At 36.5% G+C, this 16,099-nt stretch overlaps 1 protein-coding gene across 2 annotated transcripts in view; it reads left to right on the forward strand.

The window, feature by feature from the left end:
• NUP205 (nucleoporin 205) overlaps positions 1 to 16,099 on the forward strand; it is an 86,525-nt gene that overhangs the window by 22,590 nt on the left and 47,836 nt on the right. For both annotated transcript variants that reach the window (XM_067559714.1, XM_067559715.1), the window contains 8 exons: positions 1,148 to 1,312; positions 2,202 to 2,377; positions 5,921 to 6,037; positions 7,621 to 7,758; positions 8,817 to 8,967; positions 10,063 to 10,268; positions 11,581 to 11,763; positions 12,703 to 12,753. In XM_067559714.1, the coding sequence (XP_067415815.1) occupies positions 1,148 to 1,312; positions 2,202 to 2,377; positions 5,921 to 6,037; positions 7,621 to 7,758; positions 8,817 to 8,967; positions 10,063 to 10,268; positions 11,581 to 11,763; positions 12,703 to 12,753 (1,187 nt within the window). The remainder of the gene's footprint in view (positions 1 to 1,147; positions 1,313 to 2,201; positions 2,378 to 5,920; positions 6,038 to 7,620; positions 7,759 to 8,816; positions 8,968 to 10,062; positions 10,269 to 11,580; positions 11,764 to 12,702; positions 12,754 to 16,099) is intronic.

Consider the following 16,099-nt stretch of genomic DNA (forward strand, 5'->3'; position numbering starts at 1 on the left):
TTACTACAGTAAGGCATCATAATTCAGTGGAGTATACATTTTGAGTAGAAAATTTCTTGATATAGTGAAAATACTTCAGTGGATAAAGGTTGACTTGAAACCTACTTACTGTACTGTACTGTACTTGATACTAGCTGCAAAAAACTGGGTTTAGTTATGTGGTTATAGATGAGGGCCTGGTCTGAGTATGGGGTTGGAGTTTTAATCCTGAATCGTCTTGAGTTGTAATTCTGACTTTTTACGCTGATTTTCTCTGTGGCTTTGATTGTCAATTAAATTATTTATATTTCAATTTCCTCATGTAAAATGGGGCTGAGAATATCCTCACAGAGATGTTGAAACTTAATTCATTCATGTTTAAAGAATTTTGAAGATGAGCAACTATAATATTCCAAGATTCATTATGCTGTTTACATTATACCTTGATATATATGCACAAAATGGTGCAGTTACAGTTGACATGCAACTTTTCTGACTTGTTCATGTAAATTTTCACCTCTTAACAGTGCAGGACAGTAACTTTTTGGAATTTCTCTCCTTTTTTAAATAAGGGAGGAGCAGGTGAGTAAGTAATTGCACATTAACACATTTATTTGAACGTGCAGTGGGACAGTCCATTTTTTTTTGGCTGGGGAAGGTGTGAGATCGGTGTTAAAGTTCTTATTCCCTTTTAGATTGATGGAGTCTAACTTCCAGAGCTTTTTACAAGGCCTATTGATTTATGCGGGCTTCTGCTTGAGGAAGGGAGATTGACAAAGTTGAGTTTTGGTTTTGAAAGGGAGTCATTTAGGTTGACTTTGTCATTGGTGGTGGTCTTGTTTCAAGATTTTGTACATGCATCCAGAGACTGTGGTGGCTGCTTTTTTATTACATAGAAAAAGTAGTAGTATAAAATATATGGTGAGTCATGAAATCTATATATGAATGTATATAGTACATTGTTTGGGCTTCAGACCATTTGAAAGAATCAACTGATCAGTTTAAAGAGATACAAAAAGTGACAATTGTTTAATAGCTAACTGGAGAAGGAAGCTACTTTTGTTCTCCAAGGCTATGTTTTTCAAGAATTGTTCATATTTGTTTTAATGGAAATGAGAATTTACTGTTTCACTTTTTAATATAATGATGAGTCACATTGTTTTTCCAGATTTGATGCACCAGCTACCGCTGTTAACAGAGAGACATTACATAGCAACAATCCACACTCGCCTTCAGGACTCTCAATCATGGAAATTACCAGGGCTGCAAGCTACTGTTAGATTAGCGTGGGCGCTAGCATTGCGAGGAATATCTCAACTGTCTGATGTGGCAGGTAAATTGATCCAAAGTGGAACTGTGATAACTAAGTCTTCAGGGCCCCTAAATACTACAGGTCAGAGCAGCTGTTACCTTTTGGGGGAATGGTAATTGCCTTCTATCACAGAGCTGTGTCACTGATAACTTGTTAAAGCGCTTTCTGTAATTGAGAGTTTGACTGAGAATTATATTAGTCTGAAATATACACAGGCTTAGAAAATTTTACTGTTTCATGATATAAGCACCATAAAATCTCTTCATTTAAATAATAAATTAATATTGTGCTGAAAAAATGTGTGAAATTTCATTTAATACTATAGAAATTGGTGCCCTAAATGCTACTAACTCTACCATTAAAGAACAAAAATAGATTCCAATTTGTGTTATAGTCTTTATGAGTTAAAGGCTCAGTTCCATTGTAGCTGGGCATTGTAACACACGTTGTATGCTGAAAGGATTTTTGAGAACAGTGGATAGTTTTCTTCCAAAAGATGTGGACTTCTGAAGTACTGTAGTGGATCAGAATTAGATCAGTTCCTGAATATCCTTTCTGTGAAGTTAAATCATAATTAAACTTCACAGTACTAAGGGTCTTTAAAGGATAGTTTTTGATTGTTATAAATAATGCGGGTCTACAACCTTGCATAACTGGATTTGGTCACGCTTATTCAGAGAATTGATAAGTGAATATGCACTTCTTTCTTCTCTGATCAGAGTTCAAATACAGGATATCACACTGTATTGGCATAACCTTTACAGTTCACTGTTTTTTGGCCATCCAAAAGCCTTAGTTGGCATACATTTATGTTGATTTGCAAGTAAGCCAGGAATTTGGAAACATGCGTACTTCGGTAAATGAAATAATTGCATTCTTTCTTTCTCTCCTCCTTTTTCATTCTTTCTAGCTCTTGCAGAATTCACTGAGGCAGATGAGGCAATGGCAGAGCTAGCAATTGCTGATGATGTCTTCCTGTTTCTTACTGAATCTGTGGTGGCGTCTGAAAACTTCTACCAGGAAGAATTTTACATCCGCAAAATTCATAACCTTGTCACAGACTTTCTTGCGCTCATGCCGATGAAAGTAAGTTACATATATGTGTGGACTGGCAGTTGATGAGCATTTTGGATATATAATCCGAATTTCATGTACAGGACAAGATAGCAATTTTGGATAATATGGAGATCCAGATAAGGGATCTATCACCATGGTCTTGAAATGCGAGGATTCAGAAAACTGGGAATTAATTACGTATTTGATTTCTGGAATGAATATAGTTTGCAGTTTAGTTTCCAAATACTGAGACTCTAAAAATTAAAGTTTACATGAGTATAGTGAAATTTTAAAAGCAAACTGTTCATTTGGTAGTATTTATAATTTTTAATAAATGCCAGTATTTTGTATAGACAGCATTGCAGCTAAAGTCATTTGTGAATGGAAAAGATCAGTGATCCCACCATACTGTGTCAGTGCTTTTTAATTTTTTGCCAGGAATGAACTTTGCATATATGTACTGAAGGGGTGCTATCCTTCCTTGCAGCAGAATACTGTTCCTCTGGAAATCACAAGTTGATTTACCAAGAATTGAAACACTTCTGCTGTAAAAATGAAAAGGATGTGCTTGTAGCAGTGTGAGCTATTTCATTTGTACAAGAGCTTATATTCGTGCATTGAAAGCAAGAGCTCTGGGAAAGGATTGTGTGTTTTTTAATAATTCGTAGACGCTTTATTGAGCATCCATTTGAGTTGCCAAATGATGACTGCACAGTTGTCATTTTTATTCTTTTTTTATGTGCATACCTTAGAGATATCTTTTTGTTCATTTTAGGTTGGGGAAAAAGTCACTCCTTGAGCTTTAACAAACTTTTTGAGTGCACATATAAACATATTGTAGACTGTTTAATTTAAATTCTAATTGTTTAAAATTAATTGTTTATCATGTTAATTGCTGAACTGATTTAAAGCCTTTTCTTAATCCACAGAGCAGGTAGAATACTGGCAATGTCAATGCAAGCATCCTGTGTACACAGCTTTACCCAGTGTGCCTTAGTCCATTTCTTTAGGGACCACATACAAACATTTAGAGGAGAGTATCATGCTGTTACAAGCTATGCTTTTCTGCTACGGCTGCAAACAAAGGTGATGTGTCTGATGCAAACATATCCCTTAGGAAACAGGCTCATTTCATGTAATCCATCGAATATGACAGTATAGTAATCTTTCCATTAGCTACACACCTGGGCTGGATTAAAGCGAAGACAAGAGGTGAGAAGGAATTCTATTTAGGAACAGAATATTGCCACACAGGATCAGAACAGTAGTCTGTCCCTCTATTCTGGTATCCTATTTCTTTTGGTGGCCAGTAACAGTTGCTTCAGTGGAAAAAACCTTGTAGCAAATGTTGAAGAATACTTGCTTGTAAAAGAATCCTTTCCAATCCCCATTAGCTAATGGTTGGTTTATTGAAGTTATTCTTAATCTTTTTTTTGAATCTTGCTAAACTCTTGTCCTCAGTGATATATTTTGTGAGAGAGTTCTGCAGGTTAATTATGCATTGTGCAGAAAACATTTTTTTTCCAGTTTGAAATGTGTTGCCTTTGAATTTAATTGGATGTTCCTTGTTTTGGGAGTTGTCAAATAGGATGGATACATTTACATGATCTATACTATTCATTGTTCTGTGCACTACTGACACATGCTACTTAATTATCTCCTTTTTTAATTAAGTAATAATGTCTACAATCTCACTTTGTAGGGAAGTGAGTCTCTTTATGCCTCTGATTAATTTTTATTCACTCATCTCTGAACTCTTAGACTTCTGTTATCCTTTTCTGAGAACTATTCTATTAGATGAGGGTAGATTTTGTGTGTGTGTGTGTGTGTGTGTGAGTGTGAGTGTGAGAGAGAGATAAATCATATATAAATTTTCTATCTCTTTATTTTTGAACATCCTAATATTTTGTTTACTTTTTTTGACTGCTGCTGCACAGTGAACAGGTGTTCTTCTTGGTCTGTCCATGATGCCACATGGGTCTCTTTTCTTAGTTGAAGTTAATTTAGAATTCAAAATCTATTAGTATTTGAGAGAACATATATTATCTTTCACTTACCTACCTGACTTTCATCTGCTATTGTATTGCCTGTTCACCTTGCTTTGGCTAGATTCCTCTAAAGTTCTTCAGTCGTCTTAGTTTTGACTAACTTAAATTTTGTGCCATCAGCAGATATGTTGTCTTGCCTCACACCCTTATTCAGATCATTAAAAAATATATTAAAGACCAAAAATCTTACTTCAGGCTGTTGGGGCACTCCACCTTTTACCATATTGAAAATTGATCACTTATTTCTGCTCTTTTGCTTTTTCTCTTTTAGCCTTTTTTTTAATCCATGACAAAATTTCTCATCTCATGACTACTTAGTTTCTGTGGTAGTCTCTTCTGAGGCACTTTGTCAAAGGCTTTTTGAAATTCAAAGCAAATTATGTCAACTGTTTTTCTTTTATCCAATAATTTGTTGACACAGTCAGAGAATTCTAGTAGATTAGAGAGGCACAATTTTCCATTCCAGAAGTTGTGCTTTTTTCTTTCCTCCATCATATTACATTCATTGATGCATTTTAACACTTTAATTATAGCAAACAATTTTCTTGATACTGAAGCAAGGCTGACTGGTATGTAATTCCCTAAGTTGCTCCAAGAACTCTAAAAAAGGTAAAGAAGACATTTGCTACCATTCATTATAGTAGCTGATTCCTTGAGGAATGCAGTTCTTCTTAATTCTGGTCATACAAGGGTGTATTCTATAATGCTTTTTGTGTTTCCTCTCTCTACACTCCATACACAAACATACTATTATAATTAATTTAAAATTTTGATTTTTGGAACAGAAATCCATTTAACCTATCAAGCTTTCCAAATGGAAAATGTTAGAGGATGTAGCTTTGGGACCTGATCCAAATCACATTGAAGTCAATGGAGAAACTCCCATTGACTTTGATCAGGCTCTTGTTGCAAATGCTAGGTGTCTTGAGAGAAAGGAAGTGGTTAAATATTTCTCTTTTGACCACTGGCTCCACAGAAATTATTGGTGGTTCTTCGACTATTTGGCCACATGGATCCCACTATCGGTGCATATGCTCCCCAAGCACACAAGATGGAATTCTTTTGCTCAGCAGTGTCTATTGGAATTGTTCCTGCACCTTAAATGTCCTCATGCCCCTTCACTTGAGGCCCTAAAGGATGGGGCAGACCCAACCATCTCTCAGTTTTTTCACCAATACAGAATCCTAGAGGAGTAAGTCTCCATAGTAGCAGGGAAGGAGGGATCTATGTGGGTATAACATCGTGATTATCATATTATTGGTTATCAGTCATTTGATTTATAACTTGAAACTGCTGAGAATTTCTTTCTATTATTGGATGATATGGTAAATACTTAAACAGAAAATTAAAATAAAACCCTGCTATTTGACCAATGAATTTCAATCTATTACAATAGCATTTTTGTATTGTGTTAAAATAAGTTTTATAAAAATAGGCAAGACTGTTTCTATTTGTAATCTTTAAGCTAATTTTTTTGTTTGCTAAAAATAGATCAACTTTCTTCTCCACTTCATAAATTGTGTAGGTAAAACAGCTGAGAAACCGTGCAGATGAAGATGCTCGTATGATCCACATGAGTATGCAGATGGGTAATGAGCCACCCCTTTCCCTTCGTCGGGATCTGGAACATCTTATGCTTTTAGTAAGCCCTGCTTTTTAATTACGTTGATAAAAAGGGATTTTCTGGGTGGTTTTCCTATTGAAAACTTCTGATACCTTAACAGTAAAACACATTATTTGAATGATAAGGTACTGCTTGGGGCATACCTTACCTATTTTTATTTGTAAATGGAAAATTTCATTTTTTGGTTGAATTAGATATAGACATTTTTATTAGCAGGTCATGTAGTTGCATGAATTTGCTGATCTGACTTCCCCTTGCTAATAAATGTTAATTTATTTTTGTTCAGTATATAAATATTGCACCATTTGTTGCATTTATAGTAATGTAGTACGACAGTGAAGATACCCAAATATGTTTTGATATAATATGATTGTACATACATTGTACAGTATGTTAAATGTAAAAACCCCCCTGTATTAATACAACTTTAAAATTAAATTCTGAGTTTACAAACCTCAAAACTATGATTCCCCCCTAACAGTATTTAGCCACCTTTGTGTTTATGTAGTGTTTTGTGTTTCTGCATCATCCTAGCAAAATTCTACCAACTCACCTTGGGTGAATAAAATATAATTAATTTTTGTATGATCATTAGTCATTATGGTAAAGGGTGAATGTATAGATTTTTGCATCTGGTTTTGTAATTTTTCATGACAGTTTTGCAAGTCTGGTGTTGAGATATTAAGTGCAAGAAGACCAAGTTACAGCTGATGTGGGGATTATAACTAAATTTCATGCGTTTCATTAGTGTAAAATTTCAGCCATAATGTTGCATTTTTACAGAGGGGACTTTTTCCATTTTATTTCTTTGTTTTAAAAGAAATAAAGTTGGTCTTGTGTATTTATTTCAATTTGTGATTGTTAAAGTTAGATAACATATTCAAATATTGTATGTGTATAGTGTACATTTTTTCAGTCATGGTTAAGAAATAAATATTACAATAAAAAAAAGTGAAGTATACTAATTCCTCCTCAAATACAGCAAATATGTCAACTTTGAAATTTTAACCATTTTAAAGCTTGAGACACATTAAAAATATTTTTTATCCACAAAAATGTATTAGACAATTTTATAGACCACTAAAAAGGGGGTTTAAAATAAGAATAGTCAGAACTTGTCATAGCTCTGATACAAAGCTATAACAAACCTATAAATTGAAGAACTTGAAACAGAAATTATTCTGAAGGAAATTTGAGCAATAACAGAACAGTTAAAAGCTTTTAATCCCAACACTGGCTCATTTATTTTAAGCTAATTGCAGCACAGATACCTAAATGCTCATTTAAAGGAAATACCAGTGTGTTGATATCATGGTTTTGTAGATAACAAGAATACCATTGAAATTTACAAATAAAATGTATTATTAAAAAATCTGGAAATTTCAGTTTTTCTGTAGCTATGGATTGTTCTGACATTACTGCATAGAAGCTGCCATTTTCAGGAAATGAATACTAAAAAAAATTATATATAAACCATGAGATTATGTTTCTTCCTGTATTTCCAGGTTGTGCTGAACTAGTGTTCATTGTTAAAATCTTGGCCTTTTTATTTGCGTTGACCTTTTTTTATCTCTAGAAACTTTTTTTCTGTCCCCCTATAGATTGCTGAGTTATACAAGAAGGATCCCTTTAATCTGGAACTTGCCCTCGAGTATTGGTGTCCTTCAGAACCTCTCCAAAGCTCCACCATTATGGGATCTTATCTTGGAGTAGCCCATCAGCGACCTCCTCAGCGCCAAGTTAGCCAAATTCAACTTTTTTCCTCCATTTTTTTCAGTGAAATACTTTTTTTTTTTTTTTAAACTTGTGTCATTTACCCTAGTGTCATAGTATTTAAAAGCTGCAGCCTGGGGCAGCAATAGTTCCTTGAATCGAGAGAAGTAAAGATGTTTTTTGAGGAACTGGTAGAGCTACTCTCATATGGTCTTAAGAATCTATTATCCATTGCCAAGATATGATAGACCCACCCTGTGTTGTACAGGCACCACTGTCGTGATAAAGGGATCCTTTGCCAGTTGTCCTTGGCTGTAGATTGTTCCCTGGGGTGTCAGTGGGTATTAATGGAAAAAAATCTAACCTCTTTCAAAACTCTTGTTTATGCCTAAAATACTTTAATTTTAGACTTCTACACAAGCAGCTACATTTGCTCAGTGAGCACTAATAATAATAATACTTTGCACTTACATTGTACCTTCTGACTTAGTATATCAAAGTGTTTTATTGATATTCTCAGAGAAAAAATTCTGTTAAGATGCAGTTAAGTTATTTTAAGGGTAGAAAATATTATAAGGATGTTGTAATTATCTAAACCCCAAGGATATAAGGTTAAGATTAAAAGCAATCTAAATATATTAAGATAAGAAATGCACAGTGAAGTCATCCAAACAACGTTAGCTGTGCCCTGTAGTAACATGTGATTAACTTGCAGTTATTTAGTTTTTGTGGTCTCAGATTAGATTGATTTTTAAAGACATAAGATTTTTTTTGTCATCTTTTTCCCTTTTGCACATCACTGCAGGTAATCTTATGAAAGACTCTTGCACCATTTTTGCTTAACATTGTTCCTTTGCAGTAATCTGAGTATTTTGTGTATCCCTTTTCTCTTCAAAATGTGGGTATTTTCTGTTCAGTGAAACAGAACAGGCACTTCAGAAGTGTATTTATTTTGGCATTATGGTTGGGATTTTGTGTTTTTTGTTTTCAGTCCAAACCAGAATATACCTTATGATTTTAGTGTCTATTGTCACCCCAAAATAAACTTAGGTTTCTTTTTAAACACTTACCTTTTTTGTTCCAGGTTGTCTTGTCAAAATTTGTTAGACAAATGGGAGACCTACTCCCCTCCACAATTTACATCCCATATTTGAAAATGCTTCGGGGATTGGCCAGTGGACCCCAGTGTGCCCATTATTGTTTCAGTTTGCTGAAGGTCAATGGCAGCACTCATGGTAAGAAAGGTGTTTGACAATAGGGCTCAGCTCCCAACTCCTTTTCTAGGTAAAGGAGACAAGAATGAAGACCTAGGTGAGATTAATTGCAGCTCAGTAAGTAATAAACTACTATTAGTCTGACATCTTTAGTGCAGAGGTAAAACTCATTTTCACTTTAAATTGTAGTCTGCATAAGGATACTGGTTTTTGTATGTTAATTAAATATTTGAGTGTCCTGATAAGGAATTCGGCCACTCCCATAATATGTTTAACAGAAAACTATACAATATTTTAAAATCTATGAGAGTTACAGTACATCAGCTTTGCTCAGTATAGCATGCTGAAGAGTCACTTCTTAGCATAAAATAGCCAAGCTGTGTATTTGAAAATACATTTTTAAATTATGGCTGGCATTTCTGAGCTTGCTTTTAGAGGCATTTTGAGAAAGTGCCATCATTTGTGACACAGGTAATAGAAGAGACTAGTTTCTGTCTGATTTTCGTACTAGCTTGTCAGGAGTAAAAAATTAATAGACTAACATTGTCTTTATACATTCAGCAATACAAAGGTTCTGATTCATAAACCTATATGATAGCATGATTAAAACAGTAAACTTATTTTACACCTGATTATCATATTAGTAATGTCATAGCTCTTCAAAAAGACCACAAGAGCACAAAGCTCACCAGGGGTTTATCATAAACTTTATTTTCCTCTCTGGCTCACTTTGAATCTCAACTGAAAGTTGAGATCACTGATTATCTCTTCAATTCTGGTGTGCCATTGCAGGGTTCAGAGGGTTACGGTGAAGGTAGAGGGAGGAGATTTACATATGCCAACCGGTACTCTTTTTTCCCCTCAGCTCTCAGAGCAGAGACCATCTCTTTTTGAATACTTGGAAAGCAACTAGCATGTTGTGGGCATAAATATAAATAACAATAAAAGCATATAACCTCTCATACATAGTGAGAAGAATTTCTTATAACTCTAGCTTCCAGAATAATGTGCTGAGTACAAGTTAGGGCAGTTTTTAAAAAAGTTTGATATCCCCTTTGCCACCCTGTAAAAGAGCAAAATTATTTTACAATCGGTTTAAACATTTTTCTTTACTAGCTGAAAACATCCAAGGAACAGGTGGCAGCCCTGTCTCCTGGGAGCATTTCTTCCGCTCCTTGATGCTGTATCATGAGCACTTAAGGAAGGACTTGCCAAGTGCAGACAGTGTCCAATACCGTCACCTCCCTCTCCGAGGAATCACCCAGAAAGAACAAGATGGATTGATTGCCTTTTTACAGCTCACAACTACTATAGTGAAGTGGGTAGGTAACCCTTATCTTTGTTGTCTCTGTAATACATTCCTGTATCTCTTGCAAGATGACATTTGAACTGACTTGCAGATTTGAGTTTGCACATAACTCAGTAATGGTGACCTATGCCACATTTACGCAAAATGGCATGCAGAGCAGAGTCAGCTAGCAGTTGCTGTGATTTGATTTCTGGACTTCAGAAGTATGGATGATAGAAGGAATGACTGATTTGGGCAAGTCCATGATAAAGCAGGAAGGGGCAGGATCAGTTACTGGTACTATAAATGTTGCTGATTTTCAACTTTCATGGCTCTCTTCCTTCCCTGTTGTACATTTCTTTCACAGCTGAGACAAGTTTAAAAGAAATCTAGTCAGAGCTGAAGAATTCTGAGCTTTTACATTTAATAATTTGAGAGGAGAAGCTAGAAGAAGTAAACTAAATTAAAAGGGAGAAAATGGCAAGGGAAACCGACTACCAATGAAACTTACCTCCAGGCTAGATTTAAACGGCTACCAGACCTATACATGAAAAGGCACCTAGAGTTAAAGTGGTGGGAACCCCAAACAATGGTTATGAGAATAATGCTGCAGTGCAGGCTACACATAGGTGGTACAATTCTAGTTCCATTACTCAATACCCACCTGAGGAGAGGGTAATTCTGTGCTAAGTATTCTTAGAATTATCTAGTTATTCTAGAAGAACTGTACAGCTGAATATTTTAGCAAGCGGTCTCACACATGCTTTAACTAATCCTACACAACTTTTAGACATTAACAGGTTTAATTTCAACTTACAGTGAATGTTAAAAAATAGATAATAGAAGCATGTAATAGAAATAATGACAGAGCCCTCATCCATCATGGTGTGAAGGGGCTGTTGAAGTATGAGCACTTGATTTCTCTAGGGACAATGGTGTAAGTGTGAGTGTGTTCCTGCTAGTACATACTTTGGAGTTACAGAAGAGACTTGAGCTTCCACTATGTTGTATATGAGTTTCCAGCATATATATGCACAATTCCTTTAGTACACGTTGAAATAAGAAAAAAGAGGGAGAAATACTTGGTAATTGTTTGTTTTCAATTATTTTAAAAAATAAGCTTTTTAGTCAAAAAATGTTTTAATCAATTAAAAATTATGCTTTAAGTTGGGTGGTCTTCTGTTCTTCCCATCTCTTAAGTATGTTGGGCTAGAAAATGGCATTACCATTGCTTAGACTTTGAAACATTTGAGTTAGATGTTGCAAAACTTCAAGATCTTTCAAAGTGACGATGTGTGCTTTTTCCCCCCTCCCCCGCTGTCCTTGTTTGGTGTTTAATTGTACAGAGTGAGAATTCTCGTTTGGCCCTCTGTGAGCACCCCCAATGGACTCCAGTGGTAATAATTTTGGGACTCCTGCAATGTAGCATTCCTCCCATTTTGAAAGCAGAATTATTAGAGACTCTTACTGCCTTTGGGAAATCTCCTGAGATTGCTGCTTCACTCTGGCAATCACTGGAATATGCACAGGTATTTTAGAATTTTGTATACTGCTTAGAACTGTAGTATCTGAGTCCTGGCTGAATTGTAATGTATTTTAAAATTACATTCTTAAATGTCTTAAATCTTAGCAGTAATATGATGCACTTTTCCTAAATATTCTTTTAGACCTGGTCTACACTTAACTGGAGATTCGGCGGCAGTCGACAGGAGTTACGCAGAGTAGCTTGCGTAACTCATGCCGACTGCTCTGCTTTCCTTCTGCGCGCTGTCTACACTGCGCTGTTCCCGTCGACGCAGCGCTATGCTACTTGAGGGGGTAGTTTACCAGCGTCGACTTCCTGATCAATTGAGCGGGTTTACACTGACCGCTCAATTGATCCAGAAAGATCGATCTGGCGGTGGTGAATTTGTCACCGCCGTCAGTATAGACATGGCCTTAATCACTTATTTCTATTGCTGAATATCAAATTCACATTTTCTTACTGTAGAAAGGACCAGTGCACTGATAACAGTGGTTTTTTCTTACTGTTCAAGGAAAGGGAGTGGGAAGAAACAGATCCTTCTTTTCCGCTTGCTCACATATTCTAGGAAACATAAAGATCTGTGAATGCCTAAGTAATGCTACTATAAGAGATCACAATATAGCGTTTTACTTCACTGGACAGTATAGGAGTGACATCAGTGCACTGGAAAGAGTTCTGTCCAGTCCTTAGCTGAAATGAACAAGCAACATGGTGTAGCCCTTTGAGAGTTTGGGGGTAAAAGTAGATGTGACTGATTTGTACAGCTCTCAGAGATGTGCGTCTATTGTTCTATCAGCAGATAAGAGATTTTTTTAAAAATAAACTCCTGTTCTCTCTGCAAGAAGAGGTAATTAGGGAATACAATAAGCATTTTTAATACAATGTCAACCTCAGCCATTTCTGTCAGTAGCTATATAGAAATACATTGTTTTCCCTTTTTAAGATACTACAGACTGTAAGAGCTCCAGGTCAGAGGCAAGCAACTGGCATCGAGGTAAGTGTTCTTTTCCTCTAAGAAGCCACTCTGATTTATATACAGTTGAGTGCAAGGGAGAAATTGTAGAGGCTCTGCCTGCCATTAAGTCTTGGAATAAAATCCCTCTTTCCTTACATCTCAGTTATTCCAGTACCTGCTCATGGCTCCTAGAAGTTTGTTTTATCTTGCTTTGTGAATCTAGTAGAGTTCTTAAAATTTGTTTTGACATGCCTAGCCACTTTCTACTATATATGGAATAGATGTCTATGCCCTTCTCTACTCACCACTTGCTTGTTATGTACACTTATTGCTAGGATTTATAGACTGCATATTGTTCACTGCATTTCATTTTTTCTGTATTATTGCTCAGTTTTAACTCACATGAAATCTATGCGATTTAGCTTGAAATAGGAGTAAGTATTCTCTCTCTCTCGCTTATTTTCAGATATTTCCTCCCCCCTTCTAAACAAAACATTGTTTCTAAACAAAACATATGTAAAGGTTACATTCTAATCAGATACTCAATATATATCATTAGAGTGGGGCAGTAGTACTACTATAGTTAAGGTTGAAACTAGATTACTGTTTAACAGCTGGCTTTTTTAAGTGCTCTAAAATCCATATGCGTACTTGCATTACCTTGAAAATTGCTGTGCCTTATGGGGGTGTGGAGTAAAGTTAATAGTCCAAATACAAGGTGGTTTGAGCAAAGGGTTCCTGTGATACAGGCACCCTCCCCCCAAAAATAAATACAACATAAATTTGTTTTGCAATTTTTAAGTTCTTATAATTTTTTTTTGCACCCATCTGGGATTCCTAATTATAGTCTTGATCCTCCCCAAATTGATCTTACCCACTCAGAATTAATATTATCTAGTGTCTAGCACTCATTTTTCTCTCGGGAAAACAACATTTAAAAAGTTATTCGGCTTTAAAGTTGGATTTATAGCGTGGCTTGAGCCAAACTGACAAGCCTGTCCCAGACCCGAAGAAGAGCTCTGTGTGGCTCGAAAGCTTGTCTTTCTCACCAGAAGAAGTTGGTCCACTAAAAGATATTACCTCACTCACTTAGTCTCTCTAAAGCCAGAGAAAGTCATTTGTGCGTGTATAGCTGGACTAGGACTCTGTTGCAAGGCAGAGTATAGGCAGGCTGATGGTAGAGTAAGTGGGTGGCTAAAGGTGATGTGTTGTGGCTATTCAGCCAAGTAGTACCCACATATATTCAGTTTGAATCCTGCCCTTGGCAGCTTACTGAGAACGTGTGTTGTACTCATTAGTTGCTCTGTCTGCATTCTGCAGAGGCTCCTTCTGGAAGTTTTGTCCCAATAGCAAAGCTTATGACTTAAGAGCCAATATTTGAGTGTAGTCTAAAATCCACATGCATATTCATATTTTACATTAGAAGGTCTGTCAGGGAAATGGCTTTAATTAAACAGAAGGAAGATGGAAGACTAATAAGTATCAGCATTAGGATGATGTGATCATGCTGTATGCTTCTCATACTTGTCCTGAGAAATGAGACTGAGTGAGATGAAAGAAAAGCAAGTAGCTGCAATTCCTATGTCAACATGATCAAAGGGGTTACTGAGCATCAGCAAATGCACTTGTAAGAGAGAGCCCTATTCTTAGGACTGGCATAAGGTCGACATAGAATCCTGTCACCACATTAGTCAATCAGTCAAAAGCTAGCTTATGTTTATTATGAAAAATAAACATAGAAGACAAATTTCAACTTTATGCAATATTCATATGATTGACAGACACAAACCAAAGGTTCATGCCTATCAGTTTAATCTCTCAAAGTATTGTCATTTTTGTTTTTAAAGAAAAAGGAGGGGCCTGAAGGAAATGTCAGACGCTAGAAAAAAATTAGTCATTTGGCCCTTTTAAAAACCATCACATCAAACAGTATTTTTTGCCTCACTTGTTACTATAGAAAAATCAAGCATGGAACAAACTACAATAAACTTTTAAGACTGATATACTCATGCAGAAAGAGAGCGTTTCTAGATCTTTTTCACTCCAGTTAAAATGGAAATCCTGGTTCAGCCTTAACAGGGGGTGGCATTGCCACCCCACCATAATATTGTTGGATTATGTTATTGCTAGTGGTAGAGTTAGTGGTGCAGAATTGGAGTCATTTGGTCAAGGGATCCCTCAGATACTGCCTCCCTCCAGTAAGTCTTGTTTTAATATTCAAATTGCTCTAAAACCCCTAGGTGTAACAAGATTGTTTTAAATTGATATTCCACAGCACTGAGAGAGGGGAGAGTACACACATTGAGATGAATGGGTTCACATCTCTCAGACCTGTTGAGTCAGGCTTCATTCATAGGCTAATTTGATTAATCTGAGCATTCATTCTTCCTGTGCTGCAGAGAGTAGTGCAGAGCCTGTTCCCTCTACATTAGCCCCAGAAGAAAGGTAAAAAATATGAGGCTCCCCTCCATGCTGCCTCTAGCTAGTAGATATGCTCCCTACAGCTCCTCTGTCACAACCTTCCTTGCTTCCCATTGCGCCTCCAACCCTACTGGGAGCATACAGGGGTCAGGAGGAAGGCAGTACCAGTAGCTGAGAGGCAGTGAGGTGTTTCCAGGCTTTGTCACACCCCAACTGGCATCCCTCAGTCGTGCCCCCACACTACCATCACTTCCTCAAAAATCCAGGAAAATTCACTGCCCAAAATTCACTTAATGTTCAGGTTGACTGGTGGTGCCTTGTACCCTGCCAGAACGCAGTCATTCCTCATGTTTGCTTATCAGCCCAGACTGATCCATCTTTACGATATATCCCCAATGGCCATTGCCACCTCCAGAGGGCAGAGTAGAGGTTGTCGGCTGGGCCAGTTGTGTATCGTAACTCTGAATTTGCTGGTTTTCAGAGGTTTATGTATAGGTGCATTTAACATCTTAGAAGGATATGAGACACTGCCAGTCAACCTTAATTCTGCATATACACCAATTTTAAGCAGTGAATGTATTATAAAGTATAATATGTCCTCTTTTTCCCACATAATTTTTAAAACACCAAAAGGCCAAGACACTTGAAAGCTGATGGCAGCTTAGAATATGTTTTAGGCTACACTCCTAAAATGTGGTGTATTTAAGAGGACTTCTGTGCCTGTGCAGAGCCCCACTGAAGTGGAGGGGCCATGGTGCTTGAGACAACACGTAGGCATCATATTGTAGAATCAGGGCCTATCTTGTTCGGGGTTTTTTGTATTGGGTAGTGGCAAAGGAAATGGTATTGCTATTAAAAAGAATGGTAGATAAAGCAACAATTGCGTTTATAGGAGTAAGAGCTAGCATCACCTTATTATGCTAATTGCTTTTCAAATAATGAAGTGTCAAAGTAGGTAAGTTGT

The sequence above is a fragment of the Emydura macquarii genome, unplaced genomic scaffold, assembly GCF_026122565.2.
Source record: "Emydura macquarii macquarii isolate MOO-44397 ecotype Brisbane River unplaced genomic scaffold, CSIRO-AGI_Emac_v2 contig_2205, whole genome shotgun sequence".
Classification (NCBI taxonomy): Eukaryota; Metazoa; Chordata; order Testudines; family Chelidae; genus Emydura; species Emydura macquarii.